We start from the raw sequence: 25809 nt of genomic DNA, 5'->3' as shown, positions 1-25809 counted from the left end.
AGATGAAAACAGTGAACATGCAGTGAGCAAGCAACATTAGACTGTAGTAAAGATAGTAAAAAAATTTTTATGAGGCGTAGCAAACAAACTAGGAAAGGCTGCAGCTGTTTGCTTTTACAAAATTCTGCCCCTCCTTTTCCATTTGTTGAGTTAATTAAGCACTGTACCTTGAGTTTTCTTAACTTCAAATGAAGATGCCCATATGTTGGAGGAGGAGAGGTATCTATCACAGGTTTGGCTGTCTGGATCTGGAGCAGGAAAAAACACTTTTTAAATATTTTCCATTAGAATGAAAACAAATCTCTATATTATTGTCAAACTGTAAACACGTTGACAACTCCCAGCAGCACAATCCTACACACACACACACGCACACACACACTACATATTTATCTACTTTTAAGTTCAATGGGGCTTTCTCTCAGATAAGCCCCAGAGGCTTGTTGGTAAGAAGGGATGTCACTACAGAGGAGCAAAAGGAAGGCATTGTCCTTCTCCATAAGAACTAAAGTCCCCCTTGAAATTTTCCTTCAGTCTCCAAATTTCTAGCATTGTGGTAACTTAAAACATAAGTTAAGCATTTAGAAATGTAGTTTATGCATCCAAAGAACATGAAATACTCCAAGGGAACATGAAACACTCCAAATGTAAGTGTTCTAGGCACGAATGATTTTCAGTGTTTCACTTTTCACAATCCTAGAATTTTGGCAAAATTTCTTTGGGAGGTGGAATTTTTTATTTATGGGGCAATGCCCTTATTTTGGTGCCCACACCAGCTACAGGCCTGGCAAGCTTATGTAGGAATACTATGCAAGACAAGGCATGGAAATAGTACAGTAGTGCAAGCCTGCAAGCATGCTTACTCAGAAGCAAGTCCCAATGTACAGGCACCTATATAATTTTTAATAGTCAGAATTGGTTCCATTTGTGATCACCCTTGTTCTGTGCAAGTCTCAGTGACCCTCAAAACCCCAGGAGAATGGAGTATCTTTCAGAGCAGTTCTTGAGGGGTACAGACAGCCACACAGGAAGGGTAGCATTTAATGAAATAGATTTAAACAGTTTAAAACAACAACAAAAGTGTAAGGGTAATTTCAGCAGACTAGAAATACATGAAACAATCTAGTTGGTGTTAGTACTGTGCTGAATTTAGGCCAATGTGCTCAGCACATCCTATTTTGCCATGTTTAAATATATGAAAGAGTGTCATATTAACAATGGAGCATGCTTGTTTTCTGCTACTCTAGAGAACAGGACATAGAGCAATGGATTAAGAGCTGTTCAACAGTGGAACACACTCCCTCAGAGTATGTTGGAGTCTCCTTCTTTGGAGGTTTTCAAACAGACTGAGGCTGGATGGTCATCTGCCGGGGGTATTTTGTGTATTCTTGCATGGCAGGGGGTTGGACTGGCTGGCCCTTGAGGTCTACTGCTAGAAACTATTGCAGCATTACAAGCATATTTTGATGCAGTGGAGCTTACTTTTGAAAGGACACATAAAGGATTGCATTGTTCATTATTTATCCATCAGCATTCTTACTTTTTTGTTCATTTATTCTACCTTGAGGCTTTTTATGAATGAAATGCTTCCCTCCTCCTTCTTCTGTAGCAACAAGGAGTGGAATTGTGTTGTCAAGCAGTGGGGATAAGTACTTGATAGAATACAGAGGCTCACGGGGTTACTCATAGAATGCAGGTGCTGTGGATGCATCCTTTTTGTCTGATGACAACACACAAAGCCATTATGGAGCAAACTCTCTTCCCAGAGGCTGCCCATTTCTTCTCCGGATTGTTGTGTCAACCGCACGTTCGCAGCAATGATCTGGCCCAAAAAGGAGCTCCAAAATGGAGCGCCTCCCAGCGATGCTGCCAAGCCACTGTATGCCCCTTGGGGTGGTGCAGTGATGTCACACATGTGTCGCACTGTTTGGACATGGCATGTGTGATATCATTGACATGTGCGCTGTGTAGACAGCACAGTATAACAATGGCACTGCCCTTACGTGCTAAGGTTCTGGAGCATGCAGATGCTGCATGCTCCGCAACCCTAGAATTGGCCCCAAACCGCCAGTCTGTACTGGGTCTTATATATCAGCTTAATATTGGTGCTTTATAAGTGTGTTGTTTTCAATACTATTTATTTAATTATAAAGCATCACATCAAACAAAAGTAACAATAGGTGCTTTATAAGTGTGTTATGATAACAATAATGATGATATAATTTAACAGCAAAAAGTGACCAACAGAAAAGCTCTAAATAGGCCTGGAGAATGCTGAAATTTCTCTCTGAAAATCTATTCTTACATACCTTCTCTAACATAAATCACTCTTTCTTCCAAGAAAATTGCAACAATTGCATATCATTTGTACAGAATTTGGAAGAAAGAGTGATTTATGTTGGAAAAGATATATAAGAACATACCTTCAGATAGAAATCTCAGCTTGGCAGGAAGTTCTTTATCTATTTCCCTGTGATTGGGGGAGGGAAAAACACCCATTAATAAATGCCACTGCTAAATGCATCCATATGACTTCTAATTAGAAAAACTGATGCCCATACAGAAAAAGTAAAGCACCTGTTACAATTGCTGCATTTTTATTTGGAGTGTATTTTGAGATTGGTTACATTTTCTGTATCTAGATTCTTGGCATGAAATTGTACCTTGATATTAAATATGGGGTCAAGGAGTCACATCCAGTGTGTAGTGAAACAATAAGCTAAGCAATGGCTAATGGTTTATGTCTGTGGCACAACTGCAAAGGCATTAACTTTCAACGAGTTTGCACATGGTGCCTGTTCTGTCTGCCACCAGAGAGGCATGCTTACCTTTTTCTTGTGTTCTTCATATGTAGCTTGGTCCCACTTTTGCTGCAGATATTTATTGCCACATGGCAAAATTGACTGGTAAGCACGATGCATCTTAAAACAACATGAAATATCTTTAAATCTGGGCTCCTTCAAAGGGAATGAGTCATCACCAGCCAGGACCTTCTTGAACTAAAGGTCTTAACTGTGGTGTGTTTGCAGCAAGTCATGTGGTAGTTGTCATGGTATCACTGAGGCAAAAAGTGAATAGCTGGTGGTAGCAATTTAAACAATATGTTGAAGAAACAAGTGTGTCGGAACTCGGATCTAAAACTAAGACACCATTTTCCTGTGCCTTTATCACTTTTTTAAAAATTACATTTCTATGATCTTTCTGAGTGCTTCAACACTGAAGTCAAAAGTAGCAGGTCAACTAGTAATCCTGCTTACTGAACTGCAAGTAAACATGAGCTTGGACAAATATAGCATTTATCTTATAAAGCACTTCTAGACGCATGATGAAGTGTGCCTTGTGTCAATTATTAAAAATGCTTCCTTCCTAAAGGCTTCCTTGTGCATTTCAAAGTTGTTATGTGGGAAAAGTCCCCAGCTGGAAACAGTGAATACAACTTTGTAAATCACTCTGTGTGAGAATCACACATGTGAAATATTTCTGGCATGTCTACAGGTCAAAAGGTCTATATGAATATTTTTGCACATATCTGTGTATACTTTTCTGAATATACATATGTTTGTATGCACTTTTTGTAGTATGGACACTTTTTGCAAGCATCGACCCGAATATACAGCAATTCTCTGCATGAATTCTCATGCATTTTTATGTGTACTTTTCATTAATATACAGTTTTGGGGGCACATTTTAAATGGTATAATTGAATTGAAAAATTCAGTGCACAAGGATGTTCTTTTATACTTTCAACTTCAGAGGATCCACATTTGCTAAATTCATACAAATATTGAGATCGGGTTAATTTTTCGTAATCACGTGCAGTGGGAAAGTAGTGCATCACATTTAGGAAATTTCTATATATATTTTCTAAAACAATTTACATTTAACATTTCCTCATGTTTTTACTGGAACAGAGTTTCACAAAAAGCTACTTGTGATAGAACTAGGAAATGTTGTCTATACCCTCCAACTATTCCCAGTTTGGTAGGGACAGTCCTGATTAATCCTGTCATCTCACTTTTTTAGCTACTTTTCAAATGTTCCAGTTTCCCTTTCCTCCTCTCACTTTTCCTACTTGGAGTTTATCACACAGGAGGGAATCACCCAAATCCCATGGATAAACGGGGTTTAAATCCTGGGAATATCCTGCAATGGCAGACACAATTCAAAAAGGATGTTGAGAAACTGGAGCATGTCCAAAGGAGGGTGACTAAAATGGAAACTATGTCCTAAGAGGAACGACTAAGGGAGTTGGGGATGTTTAGCCTGAAGAAGAGATGATTAAGAGGTGATATGATAGCCCTATTTAGATATTTGATGGGATGTCATATTGAGGAGGGAGCAAGCTTGTTTTCTGCTGCTTCAGAGAACAGGACCCAGAACAATGCATGCAGGCTCCAGGAAAAGAGATTCCACCTCAACATTAGGAGGAACTTCCTGAGAGTAAGGGTTGTTCAACAGTGGAACAAACTCCCTCTGAGTGTAGTGGAGTCTCCTTCTTTGGAGGTCTTTAAGCAGAGGCTGGATGGCCATCTGTCGGGGATACTTTGATTGAGAGTTCCTGCATGGCAAGGATTGGATTGGATGGCCCTTGTGGTCTCTTCCAACTCTACGATTCTATGATTCTATGTCGGGCAATTTTGACATTAACTCAACATTAACCCATGCAGAAAGCCGCAAAATCGTGCTACTTTTTAACTTTGGGATTAATGCCCAAATTATGCGATGTTGTCTGAAAACAATCCCACGATATTCCCGGGTTTAAACCATGTTTATCCACAGGATTTGGGTGGTTCCCTCCTGTGTAATAAACTCCATTGTCTCCCACTTACTTTAGTTGTTGCATACTGAGTTCAAAGTGCAAAAGTAATTTGCACTTACTTAACAGAGTGGATAGAAGAGGATGGGATAAAACCATGCCCTTCCTAGTAGGCTGAGGCAAAAGCAGCATTTCCTAGTTTGTGTATTCTTCCTCATTCATAATTTTGCCATCTTGGCCACACTATAACATCACTTAGCCACATGCAACATGGTTTTCATCCTTGAAATGTTGGAAGATATGCTTGCTTGTAGTTCTTGTGTAGGTCACCAACGATGCAGTTTAAGGTATCCTTATATTGCCAGTGTGATGTAGTGGTTCAAGTGTTGGACTATGACTGTGGAGACCAGGGTTCGATTCCCACCTCAGTCATGAATCCCACTGGGTGATCTTGGGGCCCATTCACATTACAAAAAAAATCGGTTCTGAAACCGATTCAATCACGTGAAGTTCCTACTCACCCCGAATCTCACACAAGCGAATCTGGGGCTTGCACACCCGTTCCGTGTTAAATGGCCCCTAGTGCGGTGTTTTTGAAATCGGCGCAAATACCGTTTCTTTTGGAAAACCCCGGGTCCTGGGAATGAGAACTTGGCCTCGATCATGATCGAGGCAAATTGAGGGAGGGATTTAGGTCAGAGGGTGGGCAAAGGGCAAGGCATTTCCTCCCCTCATCGGAGGGGAGGGGGAGGAGGAAAGAGCCCTGGGAAGAAGGGAGCAAGGGAAGGCATTCTTTACCGAAGGAGCCTCTTTTCCCTGCATCCCCTGCCCAAAGCCCTCAAATTCAAACAATTTTTTTTGAGCAAATATGCGCATTGAATACATTATGTTTGTATTCCAGAGGCAGATGGAGCTGGGCTTGCACTTTATATCCTTGGATCTCCTTGCCTTCTGCAGAGGGGGAAGCTACAAATGTTGCAAACAATCAATGTTACATTTTTAACAATTTTTTTGAGCAAATATGCGCATTGAATACATTATGTTTGTATTCCAGAGGCAGATGGAGCTGGGCTTGCACTTTATATCCTTGGATCTCCTTGCCTTCTACAGAGGGGGAAGCTACAAATGTTGCAAACAATCAATGTTACATTTTTAACAATTTTTTTGAGCAAATATGCGCATTGAATACATTATGTTTGTATTCCAGAGGCAGATGGAGCTGGGCTTGCACTTTATATCCTTGGATCTCCTTGCTTTCTGCAGAGGGGGAAGCTACAAATGTTGCAAACAATCAATGTTACATTTTTAACAATTTTTTTGGAGCAAATATGCGCATTGAATACATTATGTTTGTATTCCAGAGGCAGATGGAGCTGGGCTTGCACTTTATATCCTTGGATCTCCTTGCCTTCTGCAGAGGGGGAAGCTACAAATGTTGCAAACAATCAATGTTACATTTTTAACAATTTTTTTGGAGCAAATATGCGCATTGAATACATTATGTTTGTATTCCAGAGGCAGATGGAGCTGGGCTTGCACTTTATATTCTTGGATCTCCTTGCCTTCTGCAGAGGGGGAAGCTACAAATGTTGCAAACAATCAATGTTACATTTTTAACAATTTTTTTGGAGCAAATATGCGCATTGAATACATTATGTTTGTATTCCAGAGGCAGATGGAGCTGGGCTTGCACTTTATATTCTTGGATCTCCTTGCCTTCTGCAGAGGGGGAAGCTACAAATGTTGCAAACAATCAATGTTACATTTTAAACAATTTTTTTTGAGCAAATATGCGCATTGAGTACATTATGTTTGTATTCCAGAGGCAGATGGAGCTGGGCTTGCACTTTATATCCTTGGATCTCCTTGCCTTCTGCAGAGGGGGAAGCTACAAATGTTGCAAACAATCAATGTTACATTTTTAACAATTTTTTTGGAGCAAATATGCGCATGGTTTGTCTTCTTGAGCAGATACAGCAAGGGAAGCAAAGGGAAAGCTAATGTTGCTTTTAAAAGCATAAAAAAAAATGCATGGCAATCCCATCCTTTGCCTGGGACAGGGGCAGATCTGACCCCAAAGCCCACAGGTTTATAAAAAGAGAGAGAGAGAGAGAGAGGCATCTCTCTCCCTGCTTCAGCCGCTGAAACCCCTGTGCCTGGCTCTTTAAAAAGGGAGGACACTTTCCCCGATGCCCTGCAAACGTCACCATGACGATAGCTTGATTGGCAGCAGCCACCTCGCCAGCAGACACAGAATGCATTCGATTTCTAATTTGCAGGTCAAAATGCATTCGATTTCAAATTTGTAGTGGGCACTTGCTAACGGAGCGATTCGGGGGAGGGGCATCCGGATCAGCCCAGTTCCTTCCAGGTCTTTTAGACCAGTATGAATGGGGCCTTGGATAAGTCAGACTCTCTCAGCTTCAGGAGAAGGCAATGGCAATCCCCCTCTGAACAAATTTTGCCAAGAAAACCCATGATAGGTTCACCTTAGGTTTTCCATAAGTCGGAAATGACTTGAAGGCACCCAACAACAGCAACAAGTTGTTGTCACATCTTCCAGGGCAGCATAGTACTGTATTCTCAGATAGTGGACCAGCCTTGCCTACTCAGCCTGGGCCTTCTTAGACAGGAAGAGACATCTAGAAAGGGCTTTCTGTTTTGGCTAGGATGTTACCAGAGCAACAAGGCCTTTCTTTGTCTGATGTATTTGTTTGCTGGATTATTTAGGCAGAAGAAGCACTGGGAGACAGCAGCAAAGTGATGGGAAAAGAAAGCTACTTGCCTCATGGTTTGCCTTGAGCTATGTAAACTAGCCCATTGACTTTTCACTCTTGGACAGAGGATACTGTTCCATTACCATGTTGAAGAAAGGTTCAGCTGCCAGTCTGGTCACCCTGTCTTCATTAAATGAGAGATGTGTTCAAGTCCTTTACCTCAGACAGCAACATTTCTTTGGCTAGCCTTAGGTCTTTAGGCCTTTCAAGTTACACAATTATCGCACTATGGGTTCATTTTAACAGCCATTGCTACAATTTATAGGATCCTGGAATGTGCAGTTTTGGTGAGGTAGCAGAGCTCTCTGGCTGAAAATCTGAGTATCATTCTCAAGCTGCAATCTTGGGATTCCATAGCATGGAATCCATACTCTTAAACTGCCAGTGACAATCCTGATTAATCCTCTGCCATCCCACTTTTCCAGCTGCTTTTAAAATGTCCTATTTTTTTCTCCTCCCCCATCCAAAATCCCCCAACCAGCATGGCTATTACTGCCTGAAATATTCTGGAAGCTGTAGTTCACAAAAGTAAAATTTTTGATATTCCAGAGAGAGCTTGAGGTTGTTGGTACAAGCTCCATATTAATAATGGAGACAAAGGAGTAACTGGAAGAGGCAAGTTAGTGAAAACACAAGTTTGTCAGCCAGTTATGTGGAAGCTGGAGGGCAAATTGCCATGGTTACCACAGAAAATATAAATTGTGCTGTCTGATTTTTAGAGTTGCTATCAGCCTTTGCTATTATTGAAAGAGTGAAACAGATCTATGTTAGAAAGTGATAATTACTTTTGTGTAGAATGAGGAATGTATTTTGTTGGTAAAGCAGAATCAACTCAATCTACTTTGAGTACCTCCTGTATTCTGAACCAGAATAAGATAAATGAAGCATGTTTACATCTCGGGAAGACCCGTCATCAAAAGCTGTTAGCAGTTGTGGTGGATGTGTCTCCCAGCCAGTAGGCAGATAGGTCTCAGAACACTTATCAGCCCCATAACCAAGAGTTAACACCTGCTCAATGGCATAAGAAGGTCATACTGTGTTTAATAGGCCCTGCTAATCAATTTATGCTTTAGCTTGGCTACTGAAGGGTGGGTGGAGAGGTGGCTGAGTACAGACTGGGAGAGCAAACCCTGTTGTTAGCAACTTGCTTGTACTGTTCTGTTAGGATGGGAGATGGATCTGTTGGCACAGTTAAGTTTTCCTTGTTTGATTCTGCCCTATATAATGCCAGGGAATCATCTTCTCGTTGCCTTTGGGAGGAAGTGCAACTTAGCCCAAGGGAACTGTAGGCTCTGCCAAGAAAGCCTGTCTTACAGCAATGATGTTTATTTGGGTATTAAACAGTCTAGGATAGTTCTGGAATTCCAGTCAGTTGTATCTCAAGACAAAGTTTTAAAGAAAAGCAAAACAAATTTGATTTGCATCTTTTTAGTTCTTTAGTTCTTTTTTGGTGAGCGAGGAGGAGTTACTGCCTCCTTCTCCTCTCCTGCCTTCCTGTCCCTGCAAGTAGGTAGCTAGAGAGAGTTTTTGGTCATGCTGGGGAAAAGAAAGGATGAAAACGCAATAAATAAATAACACATTCATGTTATTTATTTAATTTTTTTGCATTATTACATTTTCATCACTTCATTTGTCCAAGAAGCAGAGGGTAATGTGTACATGAATCTCACCTCATCCATTTTACCTTCATAATGATCCTGTGAGGTAGGTTAGACTACAGAGCCAGTGTGATATAGTGGTTTGCACTTTGGACTATGACCAGAGTTGAATCCTCACTTGGCCATGGAAACACACTGAGTGACCTTACACAAGTTACACTCTCTCCAGCCTCAGATGAGGAGACTGGCAAAACCTCCTCTGAACAAATCTTACCAGGAAAACCCTGTGATAGGCTTGCCTTAGAGTTGCCATAAGTCAGAAATGATTTGAAGGTACACAATAGCAGCAGCAGCAGCAGCAACAACAGGTTAGACTGAGAAACAGTGGCCAGCTTCCAAGTTCACCCAAGCCTTCAAGTATGCATATGGATTAGCTAAATAAGGTTGCTAAACAATGACAATTGAAATCTGAATTTACTGAATAATATCAACACAATACTGTTACAGATGTGAAGAAAATTATTTATTCCTACATGTTAGAGGAACCGTACATTAAATCTGGTGCAAATCTGGCCATCCAGCCTCTGTTTAAAGATTTCCAAGGAGGGAGACTCCGCCACTCTCCAAGGGACTGTGTTCCACAGTCGAACAGCCCTTACTGTCAGGAAGTTCCTCCTAATGTTGAGGTGGAATCTCTTTTCCTGTAGCTTGCATCCATTGTTACATGTTCTAGTCTCTGGAGCAGCAGAAAACGAGCTTGTTCCCTCCTCAATATGACATCCCATCAAATATCTAAACAGGGCTATCATATCACCTCTTAACCTTCTCTTCTCCAGGCTAAATACCCTCAGCTCCCCAGTTTCCAAACTCTTCACCATTTTAGTTGCCCTCCTTTGGACATGCTCCAATTTCTCAACATCCTTTTTGAATTGTGGTGCCCAGAACTGGACACAGTATTCCAGGTGGGGCCTGACCAAAGCAGAATATAGTGGCACTATTACTTCCCTTGATCTAGACACTATACTTCAATTGATGCAGCCTAAAATTGCACTGGCCTTTTTAGCTGCCGTATCACACTATTGACTCATGTTCAACTTGTGGTCTACATGGACTCCTAGATCCCTTTCACATGTAGTCTCGTTCAGCCAGGTGTCCCCCATCCTATATCTGTGCATTTCATAAGTGCAGTACCTTACATTTCTCCATGTTGAATTTCATTTTGTTAGCTTTGGCCCAGCTTTCTAGACTGAATTGGGGGTGCCTGAGCAGGCATATTTATAGGGCAAAACATACCCAGGGGGAGATTTTGGGGTTAAGATGAAGTTTCCAGGTGAGAAGAATGAGAAGAGAAATTGTGAATGGCCGGACAAATGGTGCAAATATCTCTGGACAATGGGATATTGTTCCCAGAGGCACGAATTCTTGGATGTTTGTTCACTTGTAAAGGTCTGTTACCCACCATCACTCCTATCAATGATAGGGTTATGCAGAGTCCATGGTCACAGATCTTATTTTATGGTATGACTGGAGGCTCCCTCTCAGCTACATGCCCTAAACATCCCTTTTGATATTAACTTGATACTGAGCAAGAAGAGGGGTGCAGAGGGGCAGACCTTGGTTAACAGAACATAGACACTGAATTGCCTTCAGTCATCAATCCCAGAAGGAAACTGTGGAACATTTTCTTAACAGATGCTCTCTATTCAGAAGGATGTGGGAGGGGATAGCAAAGAAACTCTGCTCTCTAATCTCCAAGATTAGTCCTGAGAATAGTTCCCAAGATCTTGCCAGACAGGGAAATGAAAGGCCATCTCAAAGAGAAAAGAACTGTGGGCTGCTGGAAAGTCCCATGGAGGAAGTCAGACTCAACAACTTGATTATACTAATGCCATTCATAGTGCAATGATCCCTAGGGAAATAAAGAGACCTTAAAGGGGAAAGATGCAGAAAGTTCAGCACAATGTGCAGAACATAAGAGCAGCACAATTTTAGAAAAAGAAATGCAGTAAATGGGAATTGAGAGGAGGAATGACCATACTTAAGAATCTTTTTTTTCCTTCAGTTTTTCCAAACCTGTTGTAAATTGTAACAATTTATCTTATACAAAAGGCTGCAAGTTTTTAAATGGTATAACGGTATAATGGCTTCTTGTATAATCATTTTTAATAATACTATTTTTCCAAATATTTTCCATTTTTCTCCAATGTTTTACATGGCTTTGAGGGTCTGAACCTACATCCTCCTTGCCTGAGTCAATGTTTTTGTAAATCCTGCCAGTTTTCATTATGGGGCCATTGATGGTACATCCGGTTCTATCTCACTACTCCCTTTGACATGCCCAATTTCTCTAGGCTCTTCCTACTATTTTCTACTCTGGCCAAGTTATCACCTCACTCATAAAGCATACTAGATTTTCTATTCTGCTGTAGTTCTGGCCTCATGCAGAAGAACGGTCTCCCTAGCCACATGTCTTGTGTATATTTAATGAATCTGCCTGATGGGATAGGAACATTTTGTAGGAAGGAGAAAAAGATTAAATGCCTGTCAAGAATGCTAAGCCTAGTGCTTTCTCTCCCTTGCTCTTTCTGGTTCTTTAATTTCTCAGAACATTAAGGCAGCGTTTGATGTGGTAAACTGCTGCACGATGTGACACAGCGCAGCACATTTACAGCAATATTTCACACTAGAGCTTTCCTGTTTCAGTTAATGGCATTCCACAGTTGAAAGGCTGGATTCATGGTACATGTGTTCAAAAACATGTCTAAACTAGTTCTTCCTTCCTCTAAATTGGAATCTTCACACATGAAAGAGAACAGATAATCACACATATCTGTCCTCTGAGAATGCTGATGATCTCTAACAAAGTTTAAACAGGATATAATAAACAGTTCCAACCCACCCACCCCCACCCCCCATACTTTTTATCCTCTCCAAGTTCGGGGGTCTAAAATATCTCTTAAATATTTCCAATTTGGATGACGATATTTTTATTTCCAATTTACATACATTATATACATGTTCATACAGTGGGTCCTTGGTATCTGTTGGGGTTAGTTTCAGGCCCTCCCGTGGATACCAAAATCTGTAGATACTGAAGATTTGGAACAATTACCAAGGAAAAGCAAAGGTGAAAGTGCAAAGGCAAGTTAATGCTGAACGTAAAGAGAAAAATTACCATGGAGAAAATACATAAATTGAACCTAGACAATGAGGAAATCTAAATACAGTGCGCCCCCATTTTACGTGGGCATGGCATATGTGGCGTTCAGCATATGTGGCTATCAGCATACGCGGCTTTCATACGCTGAAAGCTGCGCCAGAAAAGCCTCTCGTGCACCCCAAAAGAAGTAATGGGCTGCTGCGAGCCCCATTACTTCTAATGGGGCTCCAGTACACACAGATTTTACCTTATGCAGAGGGATCCGGAAGTTCTCATACTTAGGATCAAATATTAAACACAATAGTGACTGAAGTCAAGGAATAAGAAAACTATGAATGGGAAGGACAACTATGAAAGAACTAGCCAAGATCCTAAAAAGTAAAGAAATACAACTTAGCACTAATGTATTGGTCCCTGACCATAATAAAATTTCATTAATTCAACTCAGCACTAAATCATAGAATCATAGAATCATGAAAAAGTTAGAATTGCAAGCCATTGCATTCCCCATCACCACATACAGATGTGGGAGCTGAATGGTGAAAAAAGTGGATAAGAGGAAAATCAACTTATATGAAATGTGATCATAGAATCATAGAATCATAGAATCGTAGAGCTGGAAGAGACCACTAGGGCCATCCAGTCCAACCCCCTGCCATGCAGGAAATCCAAATCAAAGCATCCCTGACAGATGGCCATCCAGCCTCTGTTTAAAGACCTCCAAGGAAGGAGACTCTATCACCTTCCGAGGAAGTGCATTCCACTGTTGAACAGCCCTTACTGTCAGGAAGTTCCTCCTAATGTTCAGGTGGAATCTCTTTTCCTGTAGCTTGCATCCATTGTTCCGGGTCCTGTTCTCTGAAGCAGCAGAAAACAAGCTTGCTCCCTCCTCAATATGACATCCTTTCAAATATTTAAACAGGGCTATCATATCACCTCTTAACCTTCTTTTCTCTAAACATCCCCAGCTCCCTAAGTCGTTCCTCATAGGGCATGGTTTCCAGACCCTTCACCATTTTTGTCGCCCTCCTTTGGACACGCTCCAGTTTCTCAATGTCCTTTCTGAATTGTGGCGCCCAGAACTGGACACAATATTCTAGGTGGGGCCTGACCAAAGCAGAATACAGTGGCACTATTACTTCTCTTGATCTAGACACTATACTTTTATTGATGCAGCCTAAAATAGCATTGGCCTTTTTAGCTGCCGCATCACACTGTTCACTCATGTTCAACTTGTGGTCTACTTGGACTCCTAGATCCCTTTCACACGTAGTTTCATTCAGCCAGGTGTCACCCATCCTATATCTGTGCATTTTATTTTTCCGCCCTAAGTGCAATACCTTACATTTCTCTGTGTTGAATTTCATTTTGTTAGCTTTGGCCCAGCTTTCTAGTCTGTTCAGGTCATTTTGAATCTTGATCCTGTCCTCTGGGGTATTAGCTATTCCCCCTAATTTGGTGTCATCTGCAAATTTGATAAGTATGCTCCCAATTCTGTCATCCAGGTCATTGATAAAGATGTTGAATAGCACTGGGCCCAGGACAGAGCCCTGTGGGACCCCACTGGTCACCTCTCTCCAGGATGAAAAGGAGCCATTGTTGAGCACCCTTTGGGTTCGGCCGGTCAACCAATTACAGATCCATTTAACAGTTCCTTTGTCTAGCCCACATTTTACAAGCTTGTTTGCAAGAATGTCATGGGAAACCTTGTCAAAGGCCTTACTGAAATCAAGATATACTATATCCACAGCATTCCCTTCATCTACCAAGCTGGTAATTTTATCAAAGAAAGAGATTAGATTTGTCTGGCATGACTTGTTTCTCTGAAACTCATGTTGACATTTTGTGATTATGGCATTGCCTTCTAGATGTTCACAGACTCTCTGTTTAATGATCTGCTCCAGAATCTTTCCTAGAACTGATGTCAGACTAACTGGACGATAATTGTTGGGATCCTCTTTTTTCCCCTTTTTGAAGATGGGGACAACGTTTGCCCTCCTCCAGTCAGCTGGGATCTCTCCTGTTCTCCAGGAGTTTTCAAATATGATTGCCAATGGCTCCGATATTACTTTTGCCAGTTCTTTTAATACCCTTGGATGGAGTTCATCTGGTCCCGGAGACTTAAATTCATTTAGATTAACAAGGTGTTCCTCTACTATCTCTTTACTTATTCTGTGCTGAAATTCCCCTATTCTGTCCTCTGCTCCATTATCCTCAGGTTGAGCACCCTTTGCCTTTTCTGAGAAGACTGAGGCAAAGAAGGTGTTGAGTAATTCTGCCTTTTCTCTATCTCCTGTTAGCATTTTGCCATCTTCTCCACGCAGTGGCCCTACCGTTTCCTTCTTCTTCCTCTTGCTGCGGACATATCCAAAAAAGCCCTTTTTATTGTTCTTAACCTCTCTAGCAAGCCTGAGTTCATTCTGCGCTTTAGCTTTTCTGACTTTACCCCTACACATGCATGCTATTTCTTTGAATTCCTTTTTCGTGATTTCCCCCTTTTTCCATTTCTTATACATGTTCCGTTTCAAACTTAGCTCGGCTGAAAGTTCCTTAGTCATCCATCCTGGTTTCTTGAGACACCTCCCATTTTTCTTTCTCACTGGAACTGTTTGAAATTATGCCTTCAGTATCTCCCTTTTGAGAAAGTCCCATCCGTCCTGAACTCCTTTATCTTTTAGTATTTCTGACCATGGAATCGCCCTCAATACTTCTCTAAGTTTACTGAAATCTGCTCTCCTAAAGTCTAGGATGCGTTTCTGACTCTGCCTGGCTTCTCCTTTCCACTGTATTACAAACTCCAGGAGAACATGGTCACTTCCACCTAATGATCCCACCACTTGCACCCCATTAACCAAGTCATCCTTGTTGGTTAGGATCAAATCTAAAATAGCTGACCCCCTTGTTGCCTCTTCCACCTTTTGGACCATGAAATTGTCTTCCAGGCAAGTGAGGAATTTGCTAGACCTTGAGGATTTTGCTGAGTTTGACTTCCAGCAAATATCAGGATAGTTGAAGTCGCCCATCACTACTACATCTCTCTTTTCTGACTGTGTGGTCATCTGTTCTAGAAAGATATCATCCAATTCCTCAGTCTGACTTGGGGGTCTGTAGTAGACTCCCACCGTAACACTCTTGTTGTTTCCCTCCCCTTTGATTCTTATCCAGATGCTCTCCACCTGGCTTCCATGATTGATGTCCAGGATCTCTTCACTGGTGTAAATATCTCTGACATATAGTGCTATTCCTCCTCCTTTCCTGTTTGGCCTATTTCTCTTAATAAGGATGCTGGAGAAGAGTGCTGAGGATATCATAGAGAGCCCTAACAAACAAACAAAACAACACAAATAGCTCCTTCAACATATCAAGCCTGAAATCTCCTTGGAAGCTTAGATGATCAAACTGAGGCTATTGTATTTTGGTCACATTATGAGAAGGCAAGACTCATTAGAAAATAAAATAAAGGGAGAGGGTAGTATAAAGAGAGGAAAGTCGCATGTCAGATGGATTGCCAGACTCAGCCAGGGAAGTCATGGAACTGAATTTGCAGGACCTAAGTAGAGCAGTGGAGAACAGGGGTCTTGGAGAGGTCTTATCCACAAGGTCACCCTGAATTGGGGTTGACTTGTGAGCACTAAATAACAACAACAACAACAACAACAGTAAAATTATGTCCCTTATATAAAATGGCAACAATCAAAGTTTGCTTTTTAGAATTGCTTTTTTGTGAATATTTTCAAGCTGTGGCTGGTTGAATCTGTAGATAAGGAGGGCTGACTATATTTCTATATACTTCTGTACCTAAGTATAAAGTATTATGCCCTACCACTTAATTTAATTGATGACAGCACCCTGGGTCTTATCATCCCACTGCTGCCACCAAATTATGTGACATCCTATTCTTGTCTTTAAGGTATAGTAGCGTGTGTTTGTGTTTTAAAACTCAGGCCACGTATTCCTTTAAACAATAACAAAAGTTTATTTAAAAATAAAATTGTATATAGTATCAATGATGTGAACTTGTTATCATGGTTTTTCAATTCAATTCAAATCCCAACTGTCAACATTCCAACTGCCCAAACCAACGGACACATGGACTGTTCAAAGGTCCCAGCCCACATCCTATTGGCTGGACCTTAGCTGCCTTCTGATTGGTCAGCTGGGTGTTCTGTGCACCACAGAGAGGTCTTATCCACAAGGTCACCATGAATTGGGGTTGACTTGTGGGCACTAAATAACAACAACAACAACAACAACAACAACAACAGTAAAATTATGTCCCTTATATAAAATGGCAACAATCAAAGTTTGCTTTTTAGAATTGTTTTTTTTGTGAATATTTTCAAGCTGTGGATGGTTGAATCTGTAGATAAGGAGGGCTGACTATATTTCTATATACTTCTGGGCCTAAGTATAAATACTCCATAATTGGAAACGTGTCCCTGTTAGAGAATGACAGTTTTTTAAAATGGAACTAGACTGGCCACATACTGGGTTAGCTGATGTATTGTTCAAAATGAGTTGTTCTTCCACAAACCAGTGTCTGCAGAAAAGAATGCCTCATGCCTCCCAAATTTACTACCTCTAACCTAACACCTGGAGATACACAGGGTAATAGTAGTAGTGGTTATCTCTTTGCTGGTTTAAAAGCTGCAGCAAATCCAGACATGGAATTAATCCAGCACAGACCTCATTATCAAGGCAATATATTGACAAACTTCATCTTCAAGATTCTGGCAACTTCCCAGAACTGAGCTTAGCATTCCAAACATGACCTTGTTCTGAGACACTATGATTACTTCTTGAATCTTGAGAACAAGATTCCTATCTCTACCATCTAAAAATGTCACTGGCCATCTTTTCTTCAGAACTTGAATTTTACTAATTACAAGCAACAATATATGTATAATTAGTTCCCTTCCCAGTAATGAAGTCCAGGCTGTATTATGTCATGATTGTAACTGGTCATTCATTTTGCAGTTGCAATTGTAGCTGTAAAATTGCTTTTACAGTTACTAGCGTGTGACCTCACTGAATGGCAGAGGTAAAATGACGTGATTCAAGTGCTGGCTTGTGTTTTGCCTTCTGCTCTCTTCTGTGCATTCAGGCAATGATGAGGTGAATGGGAGGACCTTGTGTTTTGTACCACAGGCCTGAAGTTTGTGGGAGTCCAATTAAAAATCAATAAATAAAATTTTCTATTTTGAGGGTCTCACAGGCAAATGTGTCATGAAGTGGCTGTTTCTTGTTGTGTTGTTTGTCATTAAGGCAACCCTATGAATGATGGACCTCCAAGTCACCCTGTTGTCAACAGCACTGCTCAGATCTTACAGATTCAGGGCTATGATTTCCAAGACGTGAGTCTATCCATCTGTAATGCAGTCCTCCTCTTTTCCCACTGACATCCACCCTACCAAGCATTATTGTCTATTCTAATGAATCATGAAATATCATAAGTCCAAAGTATGCCAGTCTCAGTTTAAGCATGTTGGCTTCTAAAGATACCGTAGTTCAAACTTCATTTGACCTGTTTATTTGACTTTTTGGCAGTCTGTGGCATCCATAGAATTCTCCTCCAGCATCACATTGCAAATGAGTTGATTCTCTTCCTATCAGCTTTCTTCACTGTTTTGCTTTCATAACCAAACAGAAATTAGAAAAGTGTGCAAATCCAGATAAGAACAGCTTCACTTCTGTACCATTCTTTGTTAATCACATGGTATGGGCAATCTGACTTTGCTATTAAAGATATATGTTTACATTGTGAGGTTATTGTCTAGTTTTTCATAGCTGCCTTTCTAAGTTATTGTTCTCCCTTTCTTGACTGAAGTCTCCATTTGGATTAATGATTGAGCCAAGGTATGGAAAATCTATGGTCTGTCTTCTGACCTGTGTGTCTCATCTTCCAGTACCACTTCTTGCTTTCAGATTGGGTCTTCATGGTAAAAGCCATTGAGAAGTGATTTATTGGTGCCCCCTTCTGCACAGTACTAACATAAGTTATCTAAAGTACAGTACCACTATTGTTGTCTCTAAGAGATCCTCTGCCGTGTCACCTCCCACTACTGCTGCTGCCCAGTAGCTGTTTGACCGATTCATTCTGGTTCCTCAGGAAAGGTCTGTCAGACATGTAGGAGACCCTACCAACAGCAGTGCTACCAGCAACATAGTATTTTGTGCCATTGGTGCATGCAGTTCTACCACCACAGTAAGACAGTACCATGGTGGAATTTGTTGCTTAACATACTGTGTTTTTAAAAATGACAATCTAAAGATGGTTTCCCATCACATGATGTCTGCTCCTTTTCCACAGTAGTTTGTTCTTACCTGAACTTTTTTCCAGGAATCTATTTTAACCATACATTTGATCATGATGACAATCAAAGCAGAAGAGTCCAATTGTCAGAACTCCCCTGCATTCATATATTCATTTGTCATTTATATATTCATTTGGGGGTTCTGTCAGAGGGATTATTAGTTTAGGGTTTTGTTTAGATATTATTTGATTAAGGACATAATGGGTTTGATATATATTGGTTAGTTAGAATGTACTAGAAGGTGATAGATAGATGGCTAGCTTCTGTGCTTGCTTATTAGGATTGGAATGTTACAATGTTAGGGAGTTACCCAGCCAGGCAGAGACTGCTCTTGTGTTGGGAGGGGTGAGTTAAACCTTAGGAGTTAATGCTACTACTTATAGGCTGTTATAGTAATATGTTCATGATGTTAATATATGTTGTTGTTATGCTTTATATGCTGCCATGTATGTTGGGTTGTGGGTTGATGGGATATATAACCATTCTTACATATACTCATAGGTTGTTAAGGTTTTATAATACTTAGTTCAGTAGTGAGAGATGTCTGGGTTTCAAGGCCACAGGTGCAAGGAGGAGATAACGCTTGGTGAGAACTTAATTGTTTTGAGAACAGGCCAGAGAGCCCGGACGAGAGGACACTACGTCATCAGGGTGGAGATTCCTCACTGCACGGGAAAGACTGATCCAATTAATTAACTTTATTGCTTTATGGGGGTGGGTCTGCTCATGGGACTATATAACCCATCTGTAACTATGTATCTTCATTCCTGACAAAGAAGTCACTTCTGTTGCCTATACCTTTACCTTTCAATAAAGCTGTTACTTTTTAGAAGCACAGCCTCTTGTTGTTTGGGGGTGGCAATTGGGAGCCTGACACCAATCCCTCTCAAGATGTCTCTACCCCAATTCCCTTCTAACCCCATTCATGCCTCATTTTAATGGTTTTATAATTTTTAAAAAAAAAAAACACCCTCTCCTTAGAGATTAAATAGTAAGCAATAAATTCATGTGCTTGAAAAGATCAGTTCTCTCCCACATTTGTTGTTGTTATTTGCCTTCAAGTCATTTCCAACTTATGGTGATCCTAAAGCAAGCCATGGGGTTTTCTTGACAAGTTTCTTCAGAGGAGAGTTGCTATTGCCATCCTCTGAGGCTGAGAGTGTGTGACTTGCCCAAGGTCACCCAGTGAGTTTCCATGTCCAAGCTGGGTTTTGAGCCCTGCTCTCCAGAGTCATAGTCCAATTTTCAAACCACTATACCATGCTGGCTCTCCACACAAACTAGTCAATTTCAACTTGGGTTGGAGCTGCAACACTGAGGAGACAGGGCATCAATGGAAGCTTACCTCAAGTTGCCTGGTATATATGAATTGATTTTTCTGTGCACAGAAATCTGCTACTTTTACACCAAGGTGCTAATTTTTTTAAAAAGCAGAGGTGATAAACTGTAATGGTGCTTATTCCTATTTTTTCCTTGGTGCAACATCACCCACCCACCTATATATGCATATTCAAGCAGTCTTCCCTACATGCGCAGACAATGGAGAAGACTGTCTGTGGAGGAAGTGCAACGGGAAGGCTGATTTCTCTCTCTTTCTCTCTGAAAAAACAAATAGAGCAATATCACCATTATACCCATACTTTATTTATTCAAGGCATTTATTTATTGCCTCTCAACCCACCAGGGCTCCCGAGGCAATGCAAAATTTATAAAAACACTTAAAAATATTAAATAAATAACTAATTTATACCCCACTTTTGCAGTCCATAGATGTGTCCGCAGATCCTGCTGGCATTGCAATCTACACTTTCCTTTTTTGATTGAATATGAAAGAACAGGCAATGCTGGAATGCACTTTGCCCAACCCTTCTTTGTATCGGGGTCCTTTTAGACAAATGTGATAAGAAGAAAATCTTCCTGAAGATGAAATATTTGGAACCATGTGTGAAACACTGCAGGCATTTGGGTTTATGTATGGTTGTTATGTTTCTTCCACAGGAGACTGCACCTGGAGTCTTTGGGACTGGAACACAACAGTGTAATTTCATCATTTCCAGCAGGTGGCATGCTTCAGAATCTAGGTGGGTATGGCTGAGTTCCCAGGCTATTTGCTTATCTATATATACCAGTATTAGGTTATATCTGTGATTTGTTTTCTCTACAGTGATTAGATTGCATAATTGACACAAATGAGAAACATCTGAAATTTATCGGTGTAATATGCAATTATAGTCCCAGTAACTGATGGAAAACATGTAATTAAAAGGGGGGGAAAAACCTAAAGAAAACAAACAATATCCTAAAAAAAGACACAGGGCTCAAATCCAAATTCTTCCCAATAACTAGTGATTATGTTCCCTGGCATTATGCTGTCCATCACTTGTGTGAAGGGATATGATTTCCTCTAGGATAATATTTTTGCAAACAATCTCTTGAGTTTAATATGCTGCTTAACTCTAGTTGTTGCATATCCACAGCTGAAGGTGATAATAAGAGTACTATTTAGATAGTATTCTGGGATGTTTGGGTGATGTTACAAATATTCTCTCAGCAATTCATTCAACAAAGCTTTAATTTGGAGTAGTTTTGATACTTCCAAACTGCAGATGAGTTTTTAGCCCCTGGAATACATGGGAAAGCTCTGGGTGAACAATATACTCCAAAAGGGCCCCTTTCACACTACATAGTTATAATGCCATGATTTCATTTTTATTGCCATGGCAAACTCCTATGGAATCCTAGTATCTTCAGTTTAGAATGAGATATTTAGCATGTCAATGTGCTGCAGTGGTTTGAGCACTGGCTAACTCTGGAGATCAGGGTTCAGTTCCCCACTCAGCCATGGAAACCCATTGGGGGACCTTGGGTGAGTCACACACTTTCAGCCCCAGAAAATCCCAGATAGATTCGCCTTACAGTCACCATTTGTTGGAAACAACTTGAAGGCACATAACAACAACATTTAGAATGTTCAGCCAGAGAGCCCCTGTAGTACTTCACCAAACCACATATCTCAGGAGTCTATAGGATCCAGCCATGGCACTTAAAGTGGAATCATAGTGTTATAATTGTGCAATATGAAAGGACTGACAAATTGCATGGCATAGTGGTTTGGTCTAGGTGTAGGGCTAGGACTCGAGAGATTGGGGTTTGATTCCCTTCTGAACCATGGAAACCTGCTGGGTGATCTTGGGCAAGTGACACCCTCTCAACCCCAGAAAATCTGGTGAAAAAGTTGCCTTAGGGTTGCCATAAGTCAGAAACAACTTGAAGGCACACAACAACAACAACAAATGAAAGGACTCTCAGTCAGAAGCTTACTTGAAGCTTTTCATTCCCTTGAGCTAGAGTGACTCTCTCTCTCTCTTAGGATCCACATATATCTACAAAGTTGGAAGATTTAAAACAGAGCTAGGCAACTTCAACGGGCCAAGAGGATGTACCATATAATTAGACAGGGTCACATAATTCCATGTCTACTATCTTCTCCACAAAACCCAGTCCGTTTTGTTCTTTATAATATTGACCTGTGGTGTGCTAATGGCCAATTCTGGACCAAAATCTGGAGGAACCACATGCAGCCTCCTACCTAGTGTTTGCCCATCTTGTTTTAAAGGGAGAGTCCTTTGGTTGGAGCCTAGCATGGGCGGGGTACATACCGCCACTTTGCGGCGCTCTGCCGCCGCCGCCAGTAGGTCCGCGGGGGAGCCGGAGCCTTCAGACGGCCCGACTCCCGCGCGGACCGAAAAAGAAGCTCCAAAATGGAGCTTCTTTTTTCGTCGCGTTTGCGACGTAGCGAGGCGCCAGGGGCGCGCTCGCTACGTCACAAGCGGCGCGACGCGTACGGACGCTCAGCGTCCGATACGCAAAGATGGCGGCGCCCATGTGGAAGGGGCGCCGCCATCTTGTACGTATTCTATACGTACTAGGGTTAGGGGGGTGCGGAAGCACCGCCCCTTCCTAACCCTAGTACGTATAGAAGACGTACTATAGGGCGGTATGTATCCCGCCATTGTTTTGTCTCTCTAAAAGCTCATGTTGGGCATCCCTCCAGATCTAAAATCTGTGGAGATCCTGAAGAAGGATGTGCCACTCCAATGTTAGAACTAGATCCCTGGGCTGACAATATTGGCCTGGGTCTGCGACTCATGGGTTTGGGGCTTCAGGGCTGGGGAAGAAACACAAAATTGGCCTTGGAGAACAGTTGTTTAGTGGTGCTTGAGCTGGTTCCTCCTCTTTTGGCCGTTTTAGCCCGGTGGCGCAGTGGTTAAATGCCTGTACTGCAGCCACTCACTCAAAAAATACAAGGTTGCGAGTTCAATACCAGGAAAAGGGCTCAAGCTCGACTCAGGCTTGCATCCTTCTGAGGTCGCTAAAATGAGTACCCAGATTGTTGGGGGCAAATCAGCTTACAGTTGTAAACCACTTAGACACTGCTTAGGCTGTATGAAGCGGTATATAAATGAAGCTGTTTGTTACTCCACCTCTGAGGACTTTATCACACTAGCTTGCTGTCCCACCACGTTTGTACTAATTTCAGAATGGAAGCATACTGTTTCAATAAGCCTCTATTCCTTCTTCATTCATGAACATGAGGCCAGTAAGTGAATATGTTCAGAACATGAGGCCAAGTAAGTGGATGTGTTCTTGGTGGCTGCTGGGATGAGTCATGGAAATGGTTTTCAACATATTCTGGACTATTCTAAATTGTCAGGTTCCCAGGGTGGGCATGCTGCTAGATCCAGCCCTCCATTCTTATGTGTCCCAATGGCACAAAGCTTCTTCCATCAGTTGCTGATCTACCTGGACAAAAAGCCTGATGCTAGTAAACAACAAATACAGACAGGAATATCACATTGTATGTGATGACACTACTTTTGAAGAGTTCTCAGAAACTTCCCTTGGTCCAAAATTGTGCTGCCAAGCTATTTATTGGAACAGGCCATACTGAACATACACCAGAAGCACTGATTGCTAGTCTAATTTCCAAGCATATTTTAAGTGGTGTTACATTTCCAATTCATACATATTTCAACACACAGATGTCTGAAACATCCTTCTCCTATGAATCTGCCCACTTATGTAGATGCCCTCTGAATTTTTCTAGCTTTTAAGGACCTGATTCCTGTTATTAATGCCAACTGGATACACAAGTTGAATCTCTGAGATTTTAATAAATGTTCACCACTCAGTACAACTCAGACTGAAGTTCAATATGTAGTGACCAGCAAGAAGGCATTTTAAAACTTATGTTTTCTTATTTACTGGCATGCATACCACAATTTTATCCTTCCTCTAAGAGCTAGAGTCATTACTGTAGCTCTTCTCACAAAAATCCAGTGGAACAGATTAAGTTGAAAGATAATGACCAGATAGTGATAATGAGTTTCATGGCTATGCGACACTCTTTCTCAATAAAACTCTCCCAGTGGCTTTGCCAGTATCTTTTCAGCACCAGACAAACATACTCTTCAGTTGTCTCAGTTTGGCAGAGACAAATCAGTTCTAATTAATCCACTGCCATTCCATTTTTTTCAGATGCCCTTAAAATGTCCCAGTTTCTCTCTCCTCATCCCATTTTTTGCTTTCATCCTCATCTTACTTCAGTTTCTGCAAACTGAGTTCAAAGTACAAAAGTAGTTTGCACTCAGTTAAATCAGCAAGAAGGGGAGGAAGAGCAGGATCCTCTTCCCAGTAGACTTTGGTAAAAGAAAACTGCTGCAGCCTATCCTAGCTGTGTACTCCAGGGACGTAGCTAGGATTTTAGGAAGTGGGGGGTCCAGACTATGCCACCATTATAATGGGGCTTGAGTGCGGTGGCGCAGCAGCACACACCATTCATTTTTCTAATGGAAGGGGGGGGGTCCGGACCCCAACCCCCCCCCCCCCCTTGGCTACGTCCCTGTGTACTCTTCTTTATTAATAATTTCCCCATCTTGTCCACGTTCTGCTGTTGCTTGACCACTTGTGTCCTAGATTTCATCTGTGATGTTGGAAGGTATGGGACTTTCCTATTTACATAGGCCTTTTAATGTTTTTGTTTGTTTGTAGCTTCTAATAGTAGTTGTTCTGATTTGCTGGTCTGCTGTTTTAATGTGGTTTGTTTGAGAGGTTAAAAATCATGGTTGTTTTTTAACTTATTAGTTTTCTAAGGCGGTTTGTTTAAATAGTTTGAAATAATAAATACAGTCAGATGAAATGTAGTGCAGTAAATGAAATAATTGTATGAAATATCTATCTCCTTTAAAATTAGAAGAAAATCTACAAAAACACCTCACAGCATTTATTACAAACAAAATGCATGACAAATGTAGTGCTGTAATTGGTGCCAGTTTCTCACAATGGTCTTGTAAAAGCAATGGTCTCTGCTTTTGAACTGGTAACTACCATATATACTCAACTATAAATTGACCTTATGTATAAGTCAAGGGCAAGTTCTGGGGCCAAAATTATGGATTTTGATATGACTCGTGGATATGCCAAAGGTAAAACTTAGGAGCATGTAACAAAGAATCAAAAGGTCAAAGGAAGACAATGCTAAAGAACTTACCAAATTGCTCTAGTGCTCATATTAAAAGCTGGATGGATGAGAAAATAGAGAGGGGTCAGTGCTTGCAAGACAGATTATGCTTTTGCCTTTCACCAGTGGATGATTCCTTTTTTAATAGGAGATAAAGCACAGTACTTATATTGACCCATGGATAAGTTAACTTGGGTTTTATCGGTCAATTTTTTGACTAACATTTCTAGACTTACACATGAGTATATATCGTAGTACAGAGGACCTTTGTTATACTCTGGGGTTTGGTTCCAAGATCCCCTGTGTATAACAAAATCCCTCGTGGATGCTCAAGTCCCATTAAATATGACATAGCAAAATGGTGCCCCTTATAAAAAATGGAAAATCAAGGTTTGATATTTGAAATTTATGCTTTTTTAAAAACATTTTCAAACCGTGGATGCTTGAATCCGTGTATAAAAAAAATCAGTGTATAAGAAGGGCTGACTGTAGTTCATGTTTTTGCTACACAGGTTCCAGACACAAAGAGATTCTGCATCCTCCCAGCAGAGGGCGCAGTCACACTGACTTTAGGATCAAGTGGAGCAATGGGTGAATCCAAGAGAAAAATAACAAGAATCTGTGTTTCATTTCAGTATTCAGGACAGGATTTAAAAAATAAAATCAAATAAGGTTGTTCCAGAA

General features: G+C 41.0%; 1 protein-coding gene and 1 long non-coding RNA gene across 3 annotated transcripts in view; one reads left to right on the top strand and one right to left on the bottom strand.

Moving 5' to 3' along the window:
- Positions 1–16217, bottom strand: part of LOC149319234 (sperm axonemal maintenance protein CFAP97D1-like) — a 27032-nt gene extending 10815 nt beyond the window's left edge. The window contains exons 1-3 of the mRNA XM_089511341.1: positions 16115–16217; positions 2829–3078; positions 168–248 (exon numbers count right to left, since the gene is read on the bottom strand). Of these exons, the coding sequence (XP_089367467.1) occupies positions 168–248; positions 2829–2921 (174 nt within the window). The 5' untranslated portion in view covers positions 2922–3078; positions 16115–16217. The remainder of the gene's footprint in view (positions 1–167; positions 249–2828; positions 3079–16114) is intronic.
- LOC149319233 (uncharacterized) lies at positions 12647–25809 on the top strand. Of its 2 annotated transcripts, none has more exons than XR_016280164.1 (3): positions 12647–12669; positions 20604–20686; positions 25638–25809. It is a non-coding gene; the product is annotated as an uncharacterized LOC149319233 (long non-coding RNA). The 2 variants fall into 2 exon arrangements; XR_016280163.1 differs by lacking the exon at positions 12647–12669 and adding an exon at positions 19629–19963.

Source organism: Sceloporus occidentalis, unplaced genomic scaffold, assembly GCF_023333645.1.
Source record: "Sceloporus occidentalis isolate IW3139 unplaced genomic scaffold, rSceOcc1.0.p SCAF_2, whole genome shotgun sequence".
NCBI classification, from domain to species: Eukaryota; Metazoa; Chordata; class Lepidosauria; order Squamata; family Phrynosomatidae; genus Sceloporus; species Sceloporus occidentalis.
Note: the sequence above shows the minus strand (reverse complement) of the source record. Positions and strands in the feature narration are given on the sequence as shown.